This window comes from Grus americana, chromosome 6 (genome assembly GCF_028858705.1).
Source record: "Grus americana isolate bGruAme1 chromosome 6, bGruAme1.mat, whole genome shotgun sequence".
NCBI classification, from domain to species: Eukaryota; Metazoa; Chordata; class Aves; order Gruiformes; family Gruidae; genus Grus; species Grus americana.
Genome location: NC_072857.1, coordinates 8973334 through 8989923, shown reverse-complemented (window position 1 = coordinate 8989923; position 16590 = coordinate 8973334). Strand labels below are relative to the sequence as shown.

The following is a 16590-nucleotide window of genomic DNA, read 5'->3' as shown; positions in this document are numbered from 1 at the left end:
CGGGGGGGGAAACAACCCTAAGTGATGATAACAACTAACATATTTCTCTTAATTCTACTGCCACAAAAGTTTTGAAAAAACCCCTTTCATCCTGCCCAAGTGACGACACGGTGATCAGGTAGTAAGCTTCAACAGAAACACAGCCGGAGCACACAGCCCAGCAGTTGCATGGGGTCGGCTTTGCAAGTAATAACTCATCCCAACAATACCTTCGTGTTTGGTCACAAGCGTTTGCACAAAATGAAGTGATGAGCCTAAACTGACTTGGCAGTGACCTTTGATTTATTCTAAGTCAAGCTGCATGGAAAAACAAGCTTTTAACCACACAGACCCAACTAAACCCGGAGTCCTGCACGCTGCATCCAGCCCCGGCCAGGTTATTCACATGCGCTTTATTAAAGAAATGTGGAGAGATTAGGGAAAGGATTTTGTGTATTCTTGGGATGTTAATTACCAACACAACAGGATTTTGAAACCAAGAGAGAAAAAAAGTTAAATTTGTACATGGGTACAGACTGTAATTGCCTTCTTTATGTAATCTCCCCGATAATGAGTCTCAAGAGAAGAAAATCTTTTTTTTTTTTTTTAAACACTTGCCTTTGCAATTAACCTTTTGGATGCTTTAAACCCAACCCAGCACAGAACAACAAGTACTAGGAGGTACTAGTTTAAGGAGAGCAGGTGGTTTTTCTGAAATTGTCTTTTATTCACCCTGTATGGTGTCTGTTTTACACGATCCCTAGGATGACTTACCCACAGGCTGCTCAGCCCCTCCACCACCTCACCAGCCACAGCCGCTCAGAGTTGGATCTGGTGTTACAGGCGCAGAACACCGATGTGAACCATTCCTAAAGAGTTATTCCCAGCATACAAGACTAATTTTTATATCTGGTGTGTTTTATTTACAACTCTCTGTTCGGTCCAAGTCATTAATGGGAGCTACTGATGTAGCTTTTTAGTTCCCCTACACACCAGAAACCAGCCTTCTCCAAAATCATCTCTACAGTGTTAAAAAAAAAAAAAATAGAAAACACATTGCAAAAAACTCCCACTTATTTCATTCTATGATAAGCTTATTATTTTAAATTACAGCTACAAGAAAACAACTGTTGTGTAAGGGCACAGGTACTTTCCTCTCCTTTTTCTTCTACAGAAATGACTAACAAGTTTAAAGCAATTTTCCTGGAGCCATGGGAAGATGAACACATCGTGGAACAAACAAGTATAATGAAAGACTGAGCTCCTACATCCCTGATTTTGTAATTAATGTGCAGGTAGCTAAATAAAATTGTGTAAGTCTCACCTGAGCAAGTCGGGCTCAGCAGCATTTAGGGCACAGATGCCACCTCCTCTTCTGAGAGCTGAGGCCCATCAGTGACAGTGAGACAACACAGCTTCTCTTTCGAGCACAAGATTTCTAGTTCTGTACACAGGATCAAGAGTTTGGTGCAGGAAGTGCCTAAAACCACACCATCCTGGGCTGCTTAGCTGTTTTTATTCAAGTTTGGCAGCAGGTATCACTCCATCTCAGGGAAAAAAAAGAACTACCACCACCTCCTGGCCTTACTCCTGAACATACCAAATTAATGGTGAAAACCTGTGCTTCCCTCACTGAATACAGCTGGAATGCAAAACCCATCCTCTTTTACACTTGTCAGCAACTCCTGCTCCCAGTCTGACATCTTTCACACTCAAGTGTCAACTCTTCCTCCCATCAAAGAGCCCATCCACGAGCTGGCTTGTTTCCTTGACATACATGCTATTTGCTAATCCAGTTACGATTGAACCAGATATCATCCAGCTGTAGAGGGCTCCCCACCACCAGGCAGCGCGGGTTTCTGCACAATCCCAACCTGACAGACCTGCCTGAAGCAGCCAGTCCATGGGACACCATCCCCTCCTGGTGCAGCCTGTTTTTTCCTATTCACCCTCCCCCCTCCTGCAGGAGCCCAGCTGCTGAAACACAGGACACAAGAACCGCCTCTCTCTCCTTGCTACCCACCATAGCCAAGAACGGCCAAATTCTGAGTATTTGGATGCCACCACTCTCTAATCCAAGAGCTGTTTGCAGAGCAGATCCACCCAGCACCCAAGCCCAAGGCATCTCAGCAACTTACAGCCTGTAAAGGATCTGTACAAAACCAGATTTGCTTCAGTCTCACTCACACTGCCTCTCAGGGCCTCCCCAAATTGGCTGTGAGCACCCACTCAGCTCCTGCACCCCAACTCCCATCCCCTGGGCTCCTTCCACATCACCTGAATTCTGCTGGTGCCTGTTCACTGACTGTCCCAGCAACAGAGGCCTGAACGTGACAGCGAAGGGAAAGGGGGGAAAAACATGTCCGAGCAGAGTTCCAAAAGACCCACAAACCAGAGCTGTAACTCCATCCAGCACTGGCCGCAGTACAACTTTCAGGTAATATACACCAGGTCTGTCCTTCAGCTAAGAGTTTATCTTCATACCTATACATTCTGTGCATCTTTGCACGTAATCCTAGAGATATACACATAGCTGTGAGAGACAGGAACCGGCATTCGCTCCTTTTCTTTAGATTTCCTTGCTACACTATGTATCCATGTATCAGGAATGTTTGAGTTTTTCAAGTGAATTTTTAAGACTCTCGAGTGGAGAAGCCACAACCTTGCCATTACAGTGTATCAGGAAATCCGGTCACTAGAGCATGATGCAGAACCAGTTGCAGAGCCAGAGGACTGTTGGAAAAGCACAGCTTAAATTAACTTCTTTATTTTACGTGTATTTGCCTATCGGTCCTTCTTACTACATGAATCAGTCAGTAGTTATGACTCGAAAAGTCACTATTTGAAAAATTCTCAAAAATTGTATCATTGACAGGGAGATGTTAATTATATAGTTTTGCAACACAATTATTTAACATTTTCTCATTTGCACCAAGGTTCTATTTGATTCCAGCATGTGAAATTTCTTAATGTTTGCTGTAAAAATACTTTCCAAGATTTATCCTTGTTTTGGAGTCTCATTTATCATGCTTTGAAGCAACTAGAAACTCTGCAAATTGATAAGCTTGTCTGAAAAAATCTGAGGAATCTCTACAATTCAGAAGAAAGCAAGAGATCTCCCTCTTGTGGTCTTTTTGGTAAACAACCTTAACTACATTTTTGAGTTCAGAAGTGTCTAAAGAAGAGTTTTCTTTCATCAAATATTAACAGAAATTGTAAGTAATTCCATTCAACATGTGAAGCGTTCTTCCTAGAAAGAATGAGAAAGAGATTGTTTTCACTTTATTTTTATCCACATGGTATTTTCTTGCAGAAAAACCACAGAGATTTAAAATGCAGTGCTGTCTCCTGTATACCACCACTTGAAAGAAAAGCGGGGGAGAAAAAGTTACAGAACAAAGTAGATGAACAAACCTAACAATGGAGGAGATGTTAGGTTTATAGAGATAAGTGCTATCTAGATGAACATATAAACTGCGGTTCTAAAATGCTCACACTTCAGTTTACACAATGCACATAATGATCTCTACCTTACAGACCAATCTTACTCTTCAAAAACCACAGCGGATATGTAGGAACCCATGCTCACAAATTCCCATGTAGTGAGATTAACAAGTCTGACACAAACATAAAAAGAAATTTTGTGCCTTTATTGGAATGGTGTTAGGCTTTAAATACACCAATTTTGATAACCTGATTATTTGGTTTTAATTAGAAATGACACTACAGAACTGCAATACTGGTCCAACAGTCTTGTCTTTACTTTTTTTTTTTCTTTTTTTTTTTAAAGCAAGAGATAGTATGAAAATGCACCAAGTAATCAGAAAGCACTAGCAGGCATCGGTTAATCCAAGATACTAGCTTCTTAGTTCCAAAAGCACTCGCATTGCATGGAACCCAGGATTTAGACTGGTCATGATTTGCAAGAACTAGTTGCATGAGTCATGACTTTTTCTTTTTTTTTTTTTTTAATTTACTTTCAAGTTGGTCACTGGTAAATTTTTTTCCTCAAATATTACAGTTTAATTCATATTTTTCTCAAAGTATAAAAAAGTATGAAATATAAACAAGCTCCTGCATTGCACCCATGAAAGGGTACAATGGAAGCATTAGAGAGCTGACTATCTACACACTGTCAAATCCCATCAAATCTTGGATAATTCATTAATATACAAAATATCAGGGCACAGAAAGAACTAAAATCCACTTTTTTGTTTTGTTACGCACAGGTTCAAATAATCAATCTAAAGAAAAAAATGTGATCATTTTGGCTTTCCACTACATCCGCATGTTGAGACACTTATTAAAATAATCCTGCTTAATTGCGTTTGGTCTTTTTCTTATTGTCAAGTCATATTTGTTATCTTAATACCAGCCATCAGACAAACAAGTAATCAGAAAGACTCCTCCTCCTCCCCACTTCCCTATCCCTGACCCCTCCGAGGTCAGCTTTAAGACATGACTCCAAACACAGGGTTGTGACGACAGATGCTAGGACCAATCTCTTCATAATCTTTTTTGGTATGGCATACTTGATAGAATTCAGGCTGTAAAGGAAAGGAGAAAAAAGTTAATGTTACATACACTTATTTTAATTATATTAACATTTACATAGCAAATAGGAAAAAATAAATACAGATAACTTTAAAGTCCTGAAATTAATATTATGTCACACATGGCTGTGTGACACCAATGCAAACAATGTATTTTGCCACAAAACTAAATGCACTATTTAACAACTCACACAAAGCTGTAATTCAGCTTTCCTTTGCTCTTTCAAATCTTTAAAGTCTAATGCAAAAACTTCAAGGGGGGACAGGGCAGGTATATATACTACCTGAGGCCTATCAGAAACTTCCCCAACTGCATTTCATATAAAGTGAAGGAGAGATGAGAACTCCAAAAGCATAGCCAGAATGACTAGAACACACCCAGCTTTATAGCCAACTTACTGTGGAAGCCAGCATTGATCCTCCAAACCAAACAGCGTATCTTTGCATATGGTGTGTAATGACTTGTACATCAATGGGCTTAGGCTACAAAAGAGGGAAAAAAAAGGAATATGTTAAAAGTCACTTTTGCTGGTAAAAGTTAGACCCTCTTTTTAAAAGGAGTGTATATTCCACACATACTTTTCACAAACTGGTAATTTTCTTAAATACTGGGTATGAAAATTTACAGTAACAGCATCAGATTTTCTCTTGAACAACCCAGACTAAGAAATAGCTCTTGCTTATAAATCGCCAGTTACCTACTTGTCACATATTAAGAGATACTTGCATTCTTCCAATTTCCCGCCCCTCCGCCCCCCCCCCCCCCCAAGACCTCCAATATAGTGTTCCTCTCCAATTATCCACATTCTATTTTCTGCTGAATTTCTTGAGGGGCTGTTTGTTTATGCAGTTGTAAGAACAGATCCATACTACTTACCCCTTTAAAAAAAAACCACTTCAGAAAATTAATTTAAGTTTCACATCATTATTTTAACAAAGTATCAGTTGTAGATTGATTGAAAGTTTATCTAGGACTAATACAGTCAGGCTTTTCAAAACTGCACCACTTGTTCCAGTTAGCCCCTTTCCCTCCATATCCGCACAAACCTTCATTCCTTACATGCGCTTATCAACAATGGCAGCGTACATAAGTTTCAAAAAAAGTAATTTATTCCTGTACAACCTGCCCAAATCTGAACAATTTGAAACAGTATCTAAAAATCATTTGTAATAGATTAGCAAAATTCAAGCCAGTGACTACTTGCAATGCCTAGTACTCTGAAGAAAGACGACTTGCATCAGATTTCCTTACTCATATCCTGCTTCCTTACCAAGTGATAAAAGCCTAGTAAGGAGAACTGAGAATAAACTAGGTTACTGGAACCAGAGAACTGTATATAACTGAAATTTCAAAATTGTCTACAAAGCATATTTTGAAGCTATACTGGGAGTTTTAAGGATTGTTTGAGCTCATCTAGCTAGATTACTACTAAAAAATAAATGAGGAAAATCACTTCAATCTTGCCTTAAAAGGAAAATCACAAAGTGTTTATCTCTGCTGATATCTTTTATGTATGCAGAGTCAACAGAAAAAAATGCAAAAGTTAGATCAGAGGTCAGAAGCGCAAAGAACATAAGTTAAGGATCATGCAGTTTAGTGAAAACATGAAGTCATTTCATAGGATCATAGGATAATTTAGGTGGGAAGGGACCTCAGAATGTCTCCAGTTCAGCCTCCTGCTCAGAGTCAATTATGAGGTCAGAGGAAATTATTCGGGGTCTTATCCAGCTCAATATCAAAAAACTCCAAGGATGGAGGCTGCACAACCTCTCTGGGCAGCCTGTTCCAATGCCTGATTACCCCCACAGTGAAAAGGTTCTTCCTTTTACCCAGGTCGAACCTCTATTGTTTCAATCTAGATCTGTTGTCTCTTACGTGCTCACCACCCAGCACTGTCGATAATCTTCCCGCATGTACGAGGGGTGCTATTAGAACTCCCAAAGCCTTCTCTGCTCTAAACAAGCCCGTTCCCTCAGCCTTTCTTCATAGGACAAGCGCTCCGGTCCGACTACCCTGGTGGCTCGACAATGAGCTTGCTCCATCTCTCTCACTATCTTGAACTTCAAAAGACCGAGGACAATGATTTACAACTAATAAATAAGCACTAAGCGCAAAAAAAGCTGGGGAGTGACCAACTGCTTTTATGTAACAGGCCCAAGTCCTATCCTTTCATTAGGTGAGACTGATTCCGTTCAATAATAACGGACAGGCAGCACAAGCGCACACCGGGGAAAACAGTACTGTAGCTTCCTGTGATGAAAGGTTTATATAAATATTTTCCAGTATCAGTCTTCTCTACAATACTCTACTACTTCTCTACAATATACAAATCTCTGAAAACCTTCTATAAGACCATTAAATGAAGACATTTCAACAAACAAGAACATCATTGCAATATGTTATTTCCATATTTTCCAGGTAACGAAGGAGAGAAAGACGCTTGTTAAATGCATTAGCTGCAAGAACTAACCTTCAGTCTGCCACCACTAAGTTCTTCACTAAGTTTCAGTCTGGCATCAACAGTCCTTTTCAAGTCTCGCTGTAAACGGCGACCAAAGTCCCTGAACATGGTTGACCCTCCAGAGAGGACAATATTCTGTTTTGAGTAACAAAAATTATTAACCAACTCTGAAAATGTAAGTATGCAACTTTATCCAGTTCTTAAATTCTAAATATGGTTTCTAAAACTACAGTTAGCGGGTATGCTTTTACTTTAAGTTTTAAATTATCTAGCACTTAAGCATGACAGAATATGAATTCACAAAGAGGTTGTCACAAGAAAATTGGCTGTGCTTTAAAATCCATTTTTATCTTAGTACATCTCGCTTTCACTCAGATTTATGTTTCCTTTATTTCTTTTAAATAAGAGTTTGAGTAATGAAACATCACATTCTGAAAAAGTGTAAGTGAACAACATAAAGCCTTCTGCATATTGGACTCATTTCTAGAAAAAGTTAATTTTGATTGGGTTTTTTTTAAAATAGTTTCAAATACATATTACAATATAAAGCACAATCCTAAAACAAGTATTAAAAAAATTCATTGTAGCTACTGACCTTATACAGAGGACGTCTAACATCAATGGGACAATTCTGAATAACTTCATCTACTACTTCTGAGATTGGTTGTGTAAAGTCAGGATTAGCAAACTGCAATCAAGAATAAACACAGACAAATCAACATGCAGGAACCACATACTGCAAAGGAAAAGGGATAAAAAGAGGCAAGAGAAAGAATTATCCTATTGTACTAGAGATGTCATGAAAACTAGTAATGGAAATAGTTACAGTAGCTATTTTTGCTGCCATTTAAAAGGTTTGAAAGAATAATAAACCTGAAGTATCTATTTTGCCAGATATTCTCTTCAATAGCTTTTGTTAAGCTTAACAGGTCAAAGAATACATGTTCTCAGATGCTGAGCACCAGAGCAAAAGAGCATAACATGAAAACAGCTGCAACAGGAGAATGTAGAGAGGGATCAGGAGATTTTAAAAAAAAAAAAAAAAAGAAAAAAGCTTTATTCCCTTTTAATTTTTCCCAACACTGAAGACAGACTGAGAGTATAAAGGCAAGACGACAGAATATTTAGAAACTTGACTTTTCAACAGAAAGGTAAGAAGAGGTTACAGTGTGGTGAGACCCATAAATTCTATTAAAACTGGCAAGAAGAAAATATGAGTTTAGTAATCCATTTACTTTAAAAATTTCAAATATAGTGCTCTGTTTAGAGATCAAGCTGAATTTGCATAAAGGTTACTAGTAATAAGAAACAAAACCACATTGACTTACAACAATAGCTTACAAATAAGGAGAAATAGAAGTCAGGATAACAACTTTAAAAGTTTGCAAATATTATTTATATGCTATCATCTAAAATGCACCTAAACCAGAAAGTGCGGACAATTCAAATCAACTTACCTCAGGATGGAAGAAAATCTCTGGCCCCAGGAATCTCTCATAGCCAACATCAATGGTAAATTCTTTCTTTGAGATAGCATTAATTCCAGTATACTGTTTAATCCACTTTGTACCATCTGTGTCATACTTGTTAAATTCTTTTACTAAGTCAGGGCAAACATAACTAAAGCGTTCCTGAAAATTGAATATGTACAGTTAGAAGTATCTTCTTAAGTACAGCAGAGAAGATAGTATGAACTTTAAAAAAGTGTAGTAATTCAGACCTTTAAGAATAAGAGTTTAAAACTGGCAGATACAGAATAGGCGTCAGAAATGGCTGAAGTGACATTTACTGTATACAGTTAGATAATGGCTCTGCTACTACAAATCATTTCCGTGAGGCACTGAAAGCAGCACATCTTGCTGAGTTAAATTACTTTTCTTCTATTTTTACTCTAAACTTCTATGATGGCAAGACATGAGTTCTAAAGTATATTGAAGAATTGCCATAGAAACAAAGTTTAAGTGTACTTTAAGCTGAATATCTTTCAGAATAGCTTTGTACTACAAAAAAGAACATATCAACACTCAGAAAGAATAAAAGAGTAATTACTGCTCTTTACATTATACATCCCACCAAGAACATTTCCTACTGAATATTACAATAATGGTAATAAGGGAAGGGAGGAGAAAGGGGAGACCACAAGTAAAGAGTGAAATTCTAGGCCAAATTGAGTGTTACCCAACTGTATACCTTAAGTTTAAGGTATTTCATGTTATTATTTAAACATTTTTATATTATTTAGAAACAGAGCACCATATAGGTGGAAGGACAATGATTTTAAAAGATTATTCTATTTTAAAAATAGATATCAAGCTCTGATCAAAAATAACCTTAACGTCTGCAATGTTCACGTTACCTTCACTGCTTTAGCTGTTTCCAAGGATTGTTCAGGAGGAATTCCTACTTCTCGCTCCCTCAGCAACTGCTGAATGAAGTACGTTATATCTCGCCCAGCAATTGGAATGTGTTTGATACAGCTGCCAATCACGTATCCTTCAGCCTGGAAATAAAATTAATTGGGAGAAAGACATTGACAAGAACTCCTTTCAACACAGCTTAGGAGGGAGAGAGAAAGCCACGGAGTCTAAACTCCTATTCACTACCTGTGATTGCGAGATTGAAGCCCTTTAAGACTGGCTCATTTAATTACCAGAAATCCAATTCTTCAGTAGCCTTATTTCACTTGTTAAAGTGTTTTGCTTGCCATCAGTTCATAATTCTTACAAGGTTAGGAGGAACAGAAAGGTCACTAGTACATAAGGCAGACAAATAGCTATACTCACTATTCCTTGGCCTTTATTTTCTCTTCAAAATGAGGTTACTCTTACCAAAAAGGTCAAGGAACCTTGTATCGTGAAATATTATTTTAGAATAAATGATGTGGCTCTGCAGTCACAGCCACTGATGTAAGACGTTACAATCCACATGAACCAAAATTAATTTTCTGAAAGCAGGGAGAAAATGCATCATTTCAGCACATTAATTGAGACAGCTTAGAACATCAGACTGGCCCATACTCATCCATCAGTCTACCCTTGTAAGTCACACTTGTCCTGGGGGCCAGTATCAGGGCACTAAAAATAATCTGGTCTAAATGCAGAAACCAAAAGCGTTCAAGACTGGCCTTCAACCTCACCAGACCGGCTACAGCCAAACAGATGCATCCAGATATCACACTAATATAAATGATTAAAATATATACCTTAAATTCATACAAAATGTTTTTTCTAACATAGATTAATAATAGTTATTAAAAATGTATTACTATTGTTAGCTTCACTACAGAGATAAGTGTTTGTTAATTCCTCTTTATCTATTTTTATAATAAAAGTGGTATACTATTGCTATCTGTTCAACATGTTTAAAAATTCCAGAAATCCAGCGAATGTCACTGTACAAAGGAGCTTAATGCTTCAACTGATATAGAATACCTCCTCTTATTACAATTTAAAAAAAACAAAGCCACAAATCAGGCAAAATTCGACTATTTTAAACAGCAGTTTGAACTAAGAACAATTTAAAAAAAAGTTTACCTATAAAAGGTTTGAAATGTCAACCGTTTCCTACATCTTGTTAAAAATATGCCATCCTGAACGCACAGTCTGAACAAAGATTTAGCCACTACATTCCACCAAGATTAATAAGAAATTACTACATCACAGCATATGTTTGATCACCATCAATACTACTATTTGGTATAACAAATTAGTTTTGAAATTTCAGGTTACTGTGGCATGATAAAGCTTTGTAGAGATTGTAGTCTTAAAAATTGCAATCTAGCTTCATTTTGAAAAGAAAGATGTGTCTGGTGCCTAGACACACATTTAACTTCCCAAGAAAAGATAGGTAGTGTCTCATATTACCAGCTGCTTGAAATAAAGAACACTATTAAGCGTTCCAGTTATAAAATTTCAAATATATAGCTTTGTAAAAGGAAATACATACCTACAGCAAAAATAATAATTTGACAGTTAAGAAACTGCAGCTGTAAGTGTTAATTATTTTATAAGACATCATATGATCATACCAGTTTTTGCTTTTAGCAACTTGATATGTTGGAACAGATATTCAACATTAATTACCCTTAGGGTTGGGGGGTTTTCATTTTGTTTTGGGGGGTTTGTTTGTTTGTTTGCAGTCAGTCAGGAACTTTTTTCTTTTTGCTTGTATCGCTGATGCATGATTGCATACTACTAAGCATTGATCAACAGAGAAAAATTGTAAACACTACATCTGACCTCAAATATTTTGTATTATTTCTATTTTATGAGAATTGACTGAATTAAACAAAAGTTTCCAAACTGTTTGGACTATTGTAAAGACCATATTCACTCTTACGAGCAAAACAAACTGGAAATATGATAAAGCAATACAATTTCATTGATCACTTAGCATAGCCTTAGCAAATCACCTTTTAAGATAAGTTACTGAAAGACAATATGCCTTGACAAACTCAGGGTGCAGAAAAGGGTTTTTCTGAGTTTCTACACTACAAAATAAAACCCCCACAACTCTGGAAATGATCTGACATTTTTGAAGACTCCTAGCTATACTTCAGTCTAAGTGTAAACTTCAGAGAAGTTACAGGATAAACTGTCCTCTGGTTAAATTGTTTCTACAGTATTGATGTATACTTACAACAGGAATAACATGAGTGACACCATCGCCACTGTCTATAACTGTGCCAGTCAGTGTTCGTTCTCCTACTTGTCTTGACGTCCAAGATGCAGCTAAGGCAAGGACAGCCTTGTAAAAACACACACAAAAACCAAATCTTAATAAAAGCACTGCATTGCGGATCCCACCTTCCACTACCCCTCCTGACAATACCCAGACTGACCTCACCAATTTACAGCAGGGAAACTGATTTAGTAATATTATATATGTCTACACACCTTATGAAAAACAGGCTGCATAAATGTAGTTTTTGACTCCTGATGCTTTTTTAGCCAGGTTCAAACATCTTTTTTGCTACTTCATATTGAGAGGGATTCAATTCTTGGCCTAATACCATTATTATGATGTGGTGTGTTGGGTTTTTTATTTATGATGCAACAGATATCATACTCTGCTGCTTAAAGGCTGCCTTCTATAGAGGTAACAGAGGAACAGTACCCAAGCTTACAGACCACAGAATTGACGCATATCAAATATCTAGTGGTGAAACTGCTAACCAAAAGTACATAGAAGTATTCCAAACACCACTCATACAGTTTTCATAGTGAATATAGTTTTACCTCAAGGAGAAATACTGTAGCTCTAACTTTCAACAGCCCTGTCCTTACCTGAACAGCAATATATAGCCCTGGAACATTGAAAGACTCGAACATGATTTCAGCAGTATATTCTCTATTTTCTGGAGTATTTAATGGAGGCTCAGTCTGAGACACAGGAAAAAAAAAAAAAAACACCATCAAGTTTTACTTACATTAAAATCAAACACTCAAAAAAAAAATCACTAAATCCTAAATTTTGAAAGATGACTCATTCAACAACAATAGCATGTAAAAATAGTAATGTGCAAAGGGTGCTTTTAAAGGCAAATAGTGCAATTAAGAAAATCTAGAAACTCCTCTGACAATACCAGAATTTATGCAAACTGCACTGCAAAACATGATGATTAGAGTGAAAACGGAAAAACAGCAGTGCAATAAAAAGGTTATAGTAATTATAGCTTAAGACTTTACATTGATGGCCCCCTTTGCGGGTTGGTTAGCTCATTACAACTTTTGATTTTACTGAAAGAATCAAGGACTATCAACCTAAAAATGTCAAAGAATGCAGTTTAGTACATTTAACAAATGACAATTATTTTAAAAATTTCTCAGTGATTCATTAAAGAAAAAAAGCTGGTTTTCTTCAGAAGGCAATCACTATAAAACAAGTTGATATAATCAGCTCTAGAAATATACTCGACCGAGAGAAGTTAGCAACAACGCGCAATGCACTACAATAGTATGCTATAATTTTCATTAAACATTAAGTATGTTTGGTATTTAAGTCTCTCCTTTGAAAGAGCATTTTGGATAGTGTTATAGAATATTTGAGAAAAAAAATGATTCTTCTATTGCATCACTATGTAATAGGAGGGTAAAGAGAGGAGGGAGGCAGACTCTTCACAAGGTGATAGATAGGCCATAGAGACAAACTGCAACACAGGAAATCCTAATTAGGTATTAGGAGGAAAAACAGTAGCATGAGGTTGGTCAAACATTGGAAGAGGGGCCCAGAGCTGTTATGGCACCTCGATCCCCAGAGCTATTCAAAGCTTTGCTGGACACAGCCTTGAGTAACTGGATCTAATTAGACCTGCTTCGAGGAGACGCTTGCATTAGGTGTTCTTTACAAAGTATGGCCAACATCTCTAATTCCAAACTTGCTCTATAAACAAATTGCCTATTTCAATGGCCTTAAGGAAAATACTAAGGTATAGCAGATGCTTCAGAATAACAATGACCTTAATTCAGATCTAATCTGCCCAAATATGACAATCTATTTCACACACACAAAAAAATTTAACTGTCTAGACACACCATCCAGGTGGCAGCATTGTAAAAACAAAATAATTGCGTCAAGTTAAAACACACAGGTACTTTTTTGCCTAAAAAACGCGAACGTGATTATTGAAATCAGTGGATAAGTAATACAAAAAAAAGGATGGAGTAGATACAATTTGGGGGGAAATGAAAAGAAAATAGAAAAAAGTTTGCAGTTCAGATACTCTGACATCTTTAGAAAATTAAAGAATCTGGATGCAACTCCTGGTCAGGAATATTTCAGGTAATTTATATTTACTTTAGTTTTCAAGATAAGCATATTCATATTTAAGAATTATTACATAAATCAGCATTAATGTTCTTACTAGTCATATGCAATTCCATAAGCAGGACATAATTTTACCTACCAGAAGAAAATAATGATCCTCAGGTTCTGCCCTTAGATACTTAAAGATTACTTGCTCCATAAACCTCTCCATCAAGTCCCAGTCTTCAACTATACCATGGCGGATGGGCCACTGTTGCACAAGAATATCGAAATGTAATTGCAAACAAAAGAAAAACAAACAACAGTGTTTTCAACTGCAGTAAAAGCATATGATCTACATATGCAAGAAACCTTGTATTAGAATTTCCCTATCTCGACCTGATACTTATTTGAAATTCAGATTCCAAGCCTGAATAGCAGAAACAATATATTGTGCTTTTCTCAATACAACAAAATCGTAGCACTAGGATAAACTCTGACGTTGCTGATAGAAGATGCCAAGGAACATAAAATAATGGGGTATTTTTGCTTAACACTCCCCCAGCCTCCCTTCACTTTAAAAGAAACATATATTTACATACTTTTTTGCAAATTCCCACAGGCTCCTGAAGGTCAACAAAACTAATACCAAACTTTATTCTCCATTAAAACAGCGTTAATAAGAGTAAAATTAGGCTAAAAACATTCATAAGAAACTATTTACTATAAAGCTGATGCTTTCTAAAGAGTATTGGAAAAATATTTTAAACATTTCTTTTAATACCTTGGTTGCATAAGTTGGTTTTTCTATTGCTTCATCCCCGATAAAGAAGTCTAAGTCATCAACACCTTTCAAAACCCTCCTTTGTGCTTGATCGACCACTTTTGCGGATTCTTTGATAGCAATACCTTTAACAGTGAACACAAACAATATTGTAGATCAATATTGTAGATCCTGCACTAAAAAAACCCCAATATTCAGGAACAGGAACACACTGTAATTGTATTCATCCTTTGTTTCAGGTATAAGCACAGAAAAGCTAAATAAAACACAGATAATTTGAATTCTAAACATAGGTAAACATAATTAGGATTTATAAAGTAATACAATACAGACCTAAATACAGATTTAAATGTTAGACACTCAACATGCAATCAGAGAGATAAAATATGAAAAGAATGACTAAGGGTATCCCTACAGATCTCATTTTATTCAACAAGTGTGCTGATTTTCTGCACAGTCCTCTAACAACAAAAAAGGAATACAGCTGTAGAAGTTGTATAAAGCAGAAGAAAGAAAACATGTTACCATTATATAAATGGATGTTTTACTTCACTTGCACCAATTTGATTTCTGGACATATTATGAAAATAAGATATGGCACACAAAAGGGACTCAATAGCAAATAAGTAAGCCAAAAACATGCACAAAAGAAGGCAGGAAAGAAGAAGTAGGAGAAAACATAAGACATACAGAAAAAAAACCTGGACAGAAAGAGAAGGAGTATTTTTAAAAGGACAGAAATTTGTACAGCCACATGACGCATCTTTAGACACTTTAAAACTGATTTTCGAAGTCTATGTTTAATTTCTTCCTTTAAATCCTACTCCTATCTTATCGTTAAGATTAGGATGGAGAATTTCATTTAAGAAAGACTATAAATTTCTCCTTCACTTCAAGGAATAACTGGCAAAAGGTAAGAGCTTGTATCTGGGCAATTTATTCCTTCCAGGATAATTACTCATCATAAAGAAACAGGTTTTTATCAGAAAAATACTGGCTAAGGCTTAAACAGAGGATCCTGGAAAGATGGATCAGTGATTAGATATCACAGGAACGCAGATGTTCCCTTCCCTCATCTTTTGCATCAGCCCCTTGGCTACCAGGGTTGCAGTGCCAGCAGTACCTGCAGTATTTTTTCAAGTCTTACTAATTGCCTTTAAACACAATCCTTTACACAAATGAGGAAATTCATATGTATAAGAAGCATTAATACCAGCCTCAAATATTCAAAGGTCGTGATCCAAGAGCTTTTCAAAGGCAGAATTATTTTGCTAATTCTCACCTTCAGTAAATCCTGTTTGCTCACAACTCAGATTAAAAAAAGTTATGAAAGCAGCTGTTGCAGGCTCAAGACCACCAGACACAGGGTGGCAAAGTTACAGGATTTGGAAATAAACAGCATGCTAGGATAAAGGACCATTAGTTCATTGATGCTCCCCATCCTTCTCCCTTCTCTTCCCATAAAAAGTAACAAAAGCAGAGCTGTGCAGCCAGAGAAACTAAGAAGTTAAGTGTTGTGAAAGACTGAACAGGATACAACAGAAGACATTATTTTGAGCTCTTCAGGAAGAAAATTGAATCATACTGTAATTTCTGTAGCAGCTTACAGGAGAGCAGAGAGGAAGCAAAAGGCTGGAGGAAGCCAAATAGCACCGGGGGTAGATAGGAAGCAGAAGCTAAAATCGTGGGGAAGGGGAAGGGGAAGAAGATGTCGCAAGGCCAGCATTTGCTGCAAGTGAAAAGTCTTGCCAAACATTTTTCAGGTCATCATTACAGAGCTCACACATTTTGGGAAATTTTTCTGTCCAGATGCACATTATCTTCAAGAAGTTTCAAGTAAAGTACCATCACTTGCCACAGGATTTTAGAAACTCTCAAGTCAAAGTGGTTTCACCCTGCTACAAGCCTAAAACAAGATGGGAGCTCTCAATATTTTGCTGACCTTGAGGCTAGCCTGGTTCAGTCCTGGTTTTGAAAGTCAGAAATGACAAGGAAACAATCAGGAATCAAGAATCATATCCTGAAAATACAAAGAGGAAAATAAACCTTGCTGAAACCAGAGCTAGGC

General features: G+C 36.9%; 1 protein-coding gene across 1 annotated transcript in view; it reads right to left on the bottom strand.

The window, feature by feature from the left end:
* Nucleotides 1-3608: 3608 nt before the first annotated feature.
* Nucleotides 3609-16590, bottom strand: part of ACTR3 (actin related protein 3) — a 32997-nt gene continuing 20015 nt past the window's right edge. Inside the window, exons 3-12 of the mRNA XM_054830269.1 lie at nt 14523-14647; nt 13899-14009; nt 12280-12375; nt 11633-11740; nt 9351-9494; nt 8452-8625; nt 7590-7682; nt 7004-7129; nt 4932-5015; nt 3609-4526 (exon numbers count right to left, since the gene is read on the bottom strand). Of these exons, the coding sequence (XP_054686244.1) occupies nt 4431-4526; nt 4932-5015; nt 7004-7129; nt 7590-7682; nt 8452-8625; nt 9351-9494; nt 11633-11740; nt 12280-12375; nt 13899-14009; nt 14523-14647 (1157 nt within the window). The 3' untranslated portion in view covers nt 3609-4430. The remainder of the gene's footprint in view (nt 4527-4931; nt 5016-7003; nt 7130-7589; nt 7683-8451; nt 8626-9350; nt 9495-11632; nt 11741-12279; nt 12376-13898; nt 14010-14522; nt 14648-16590) is intronic.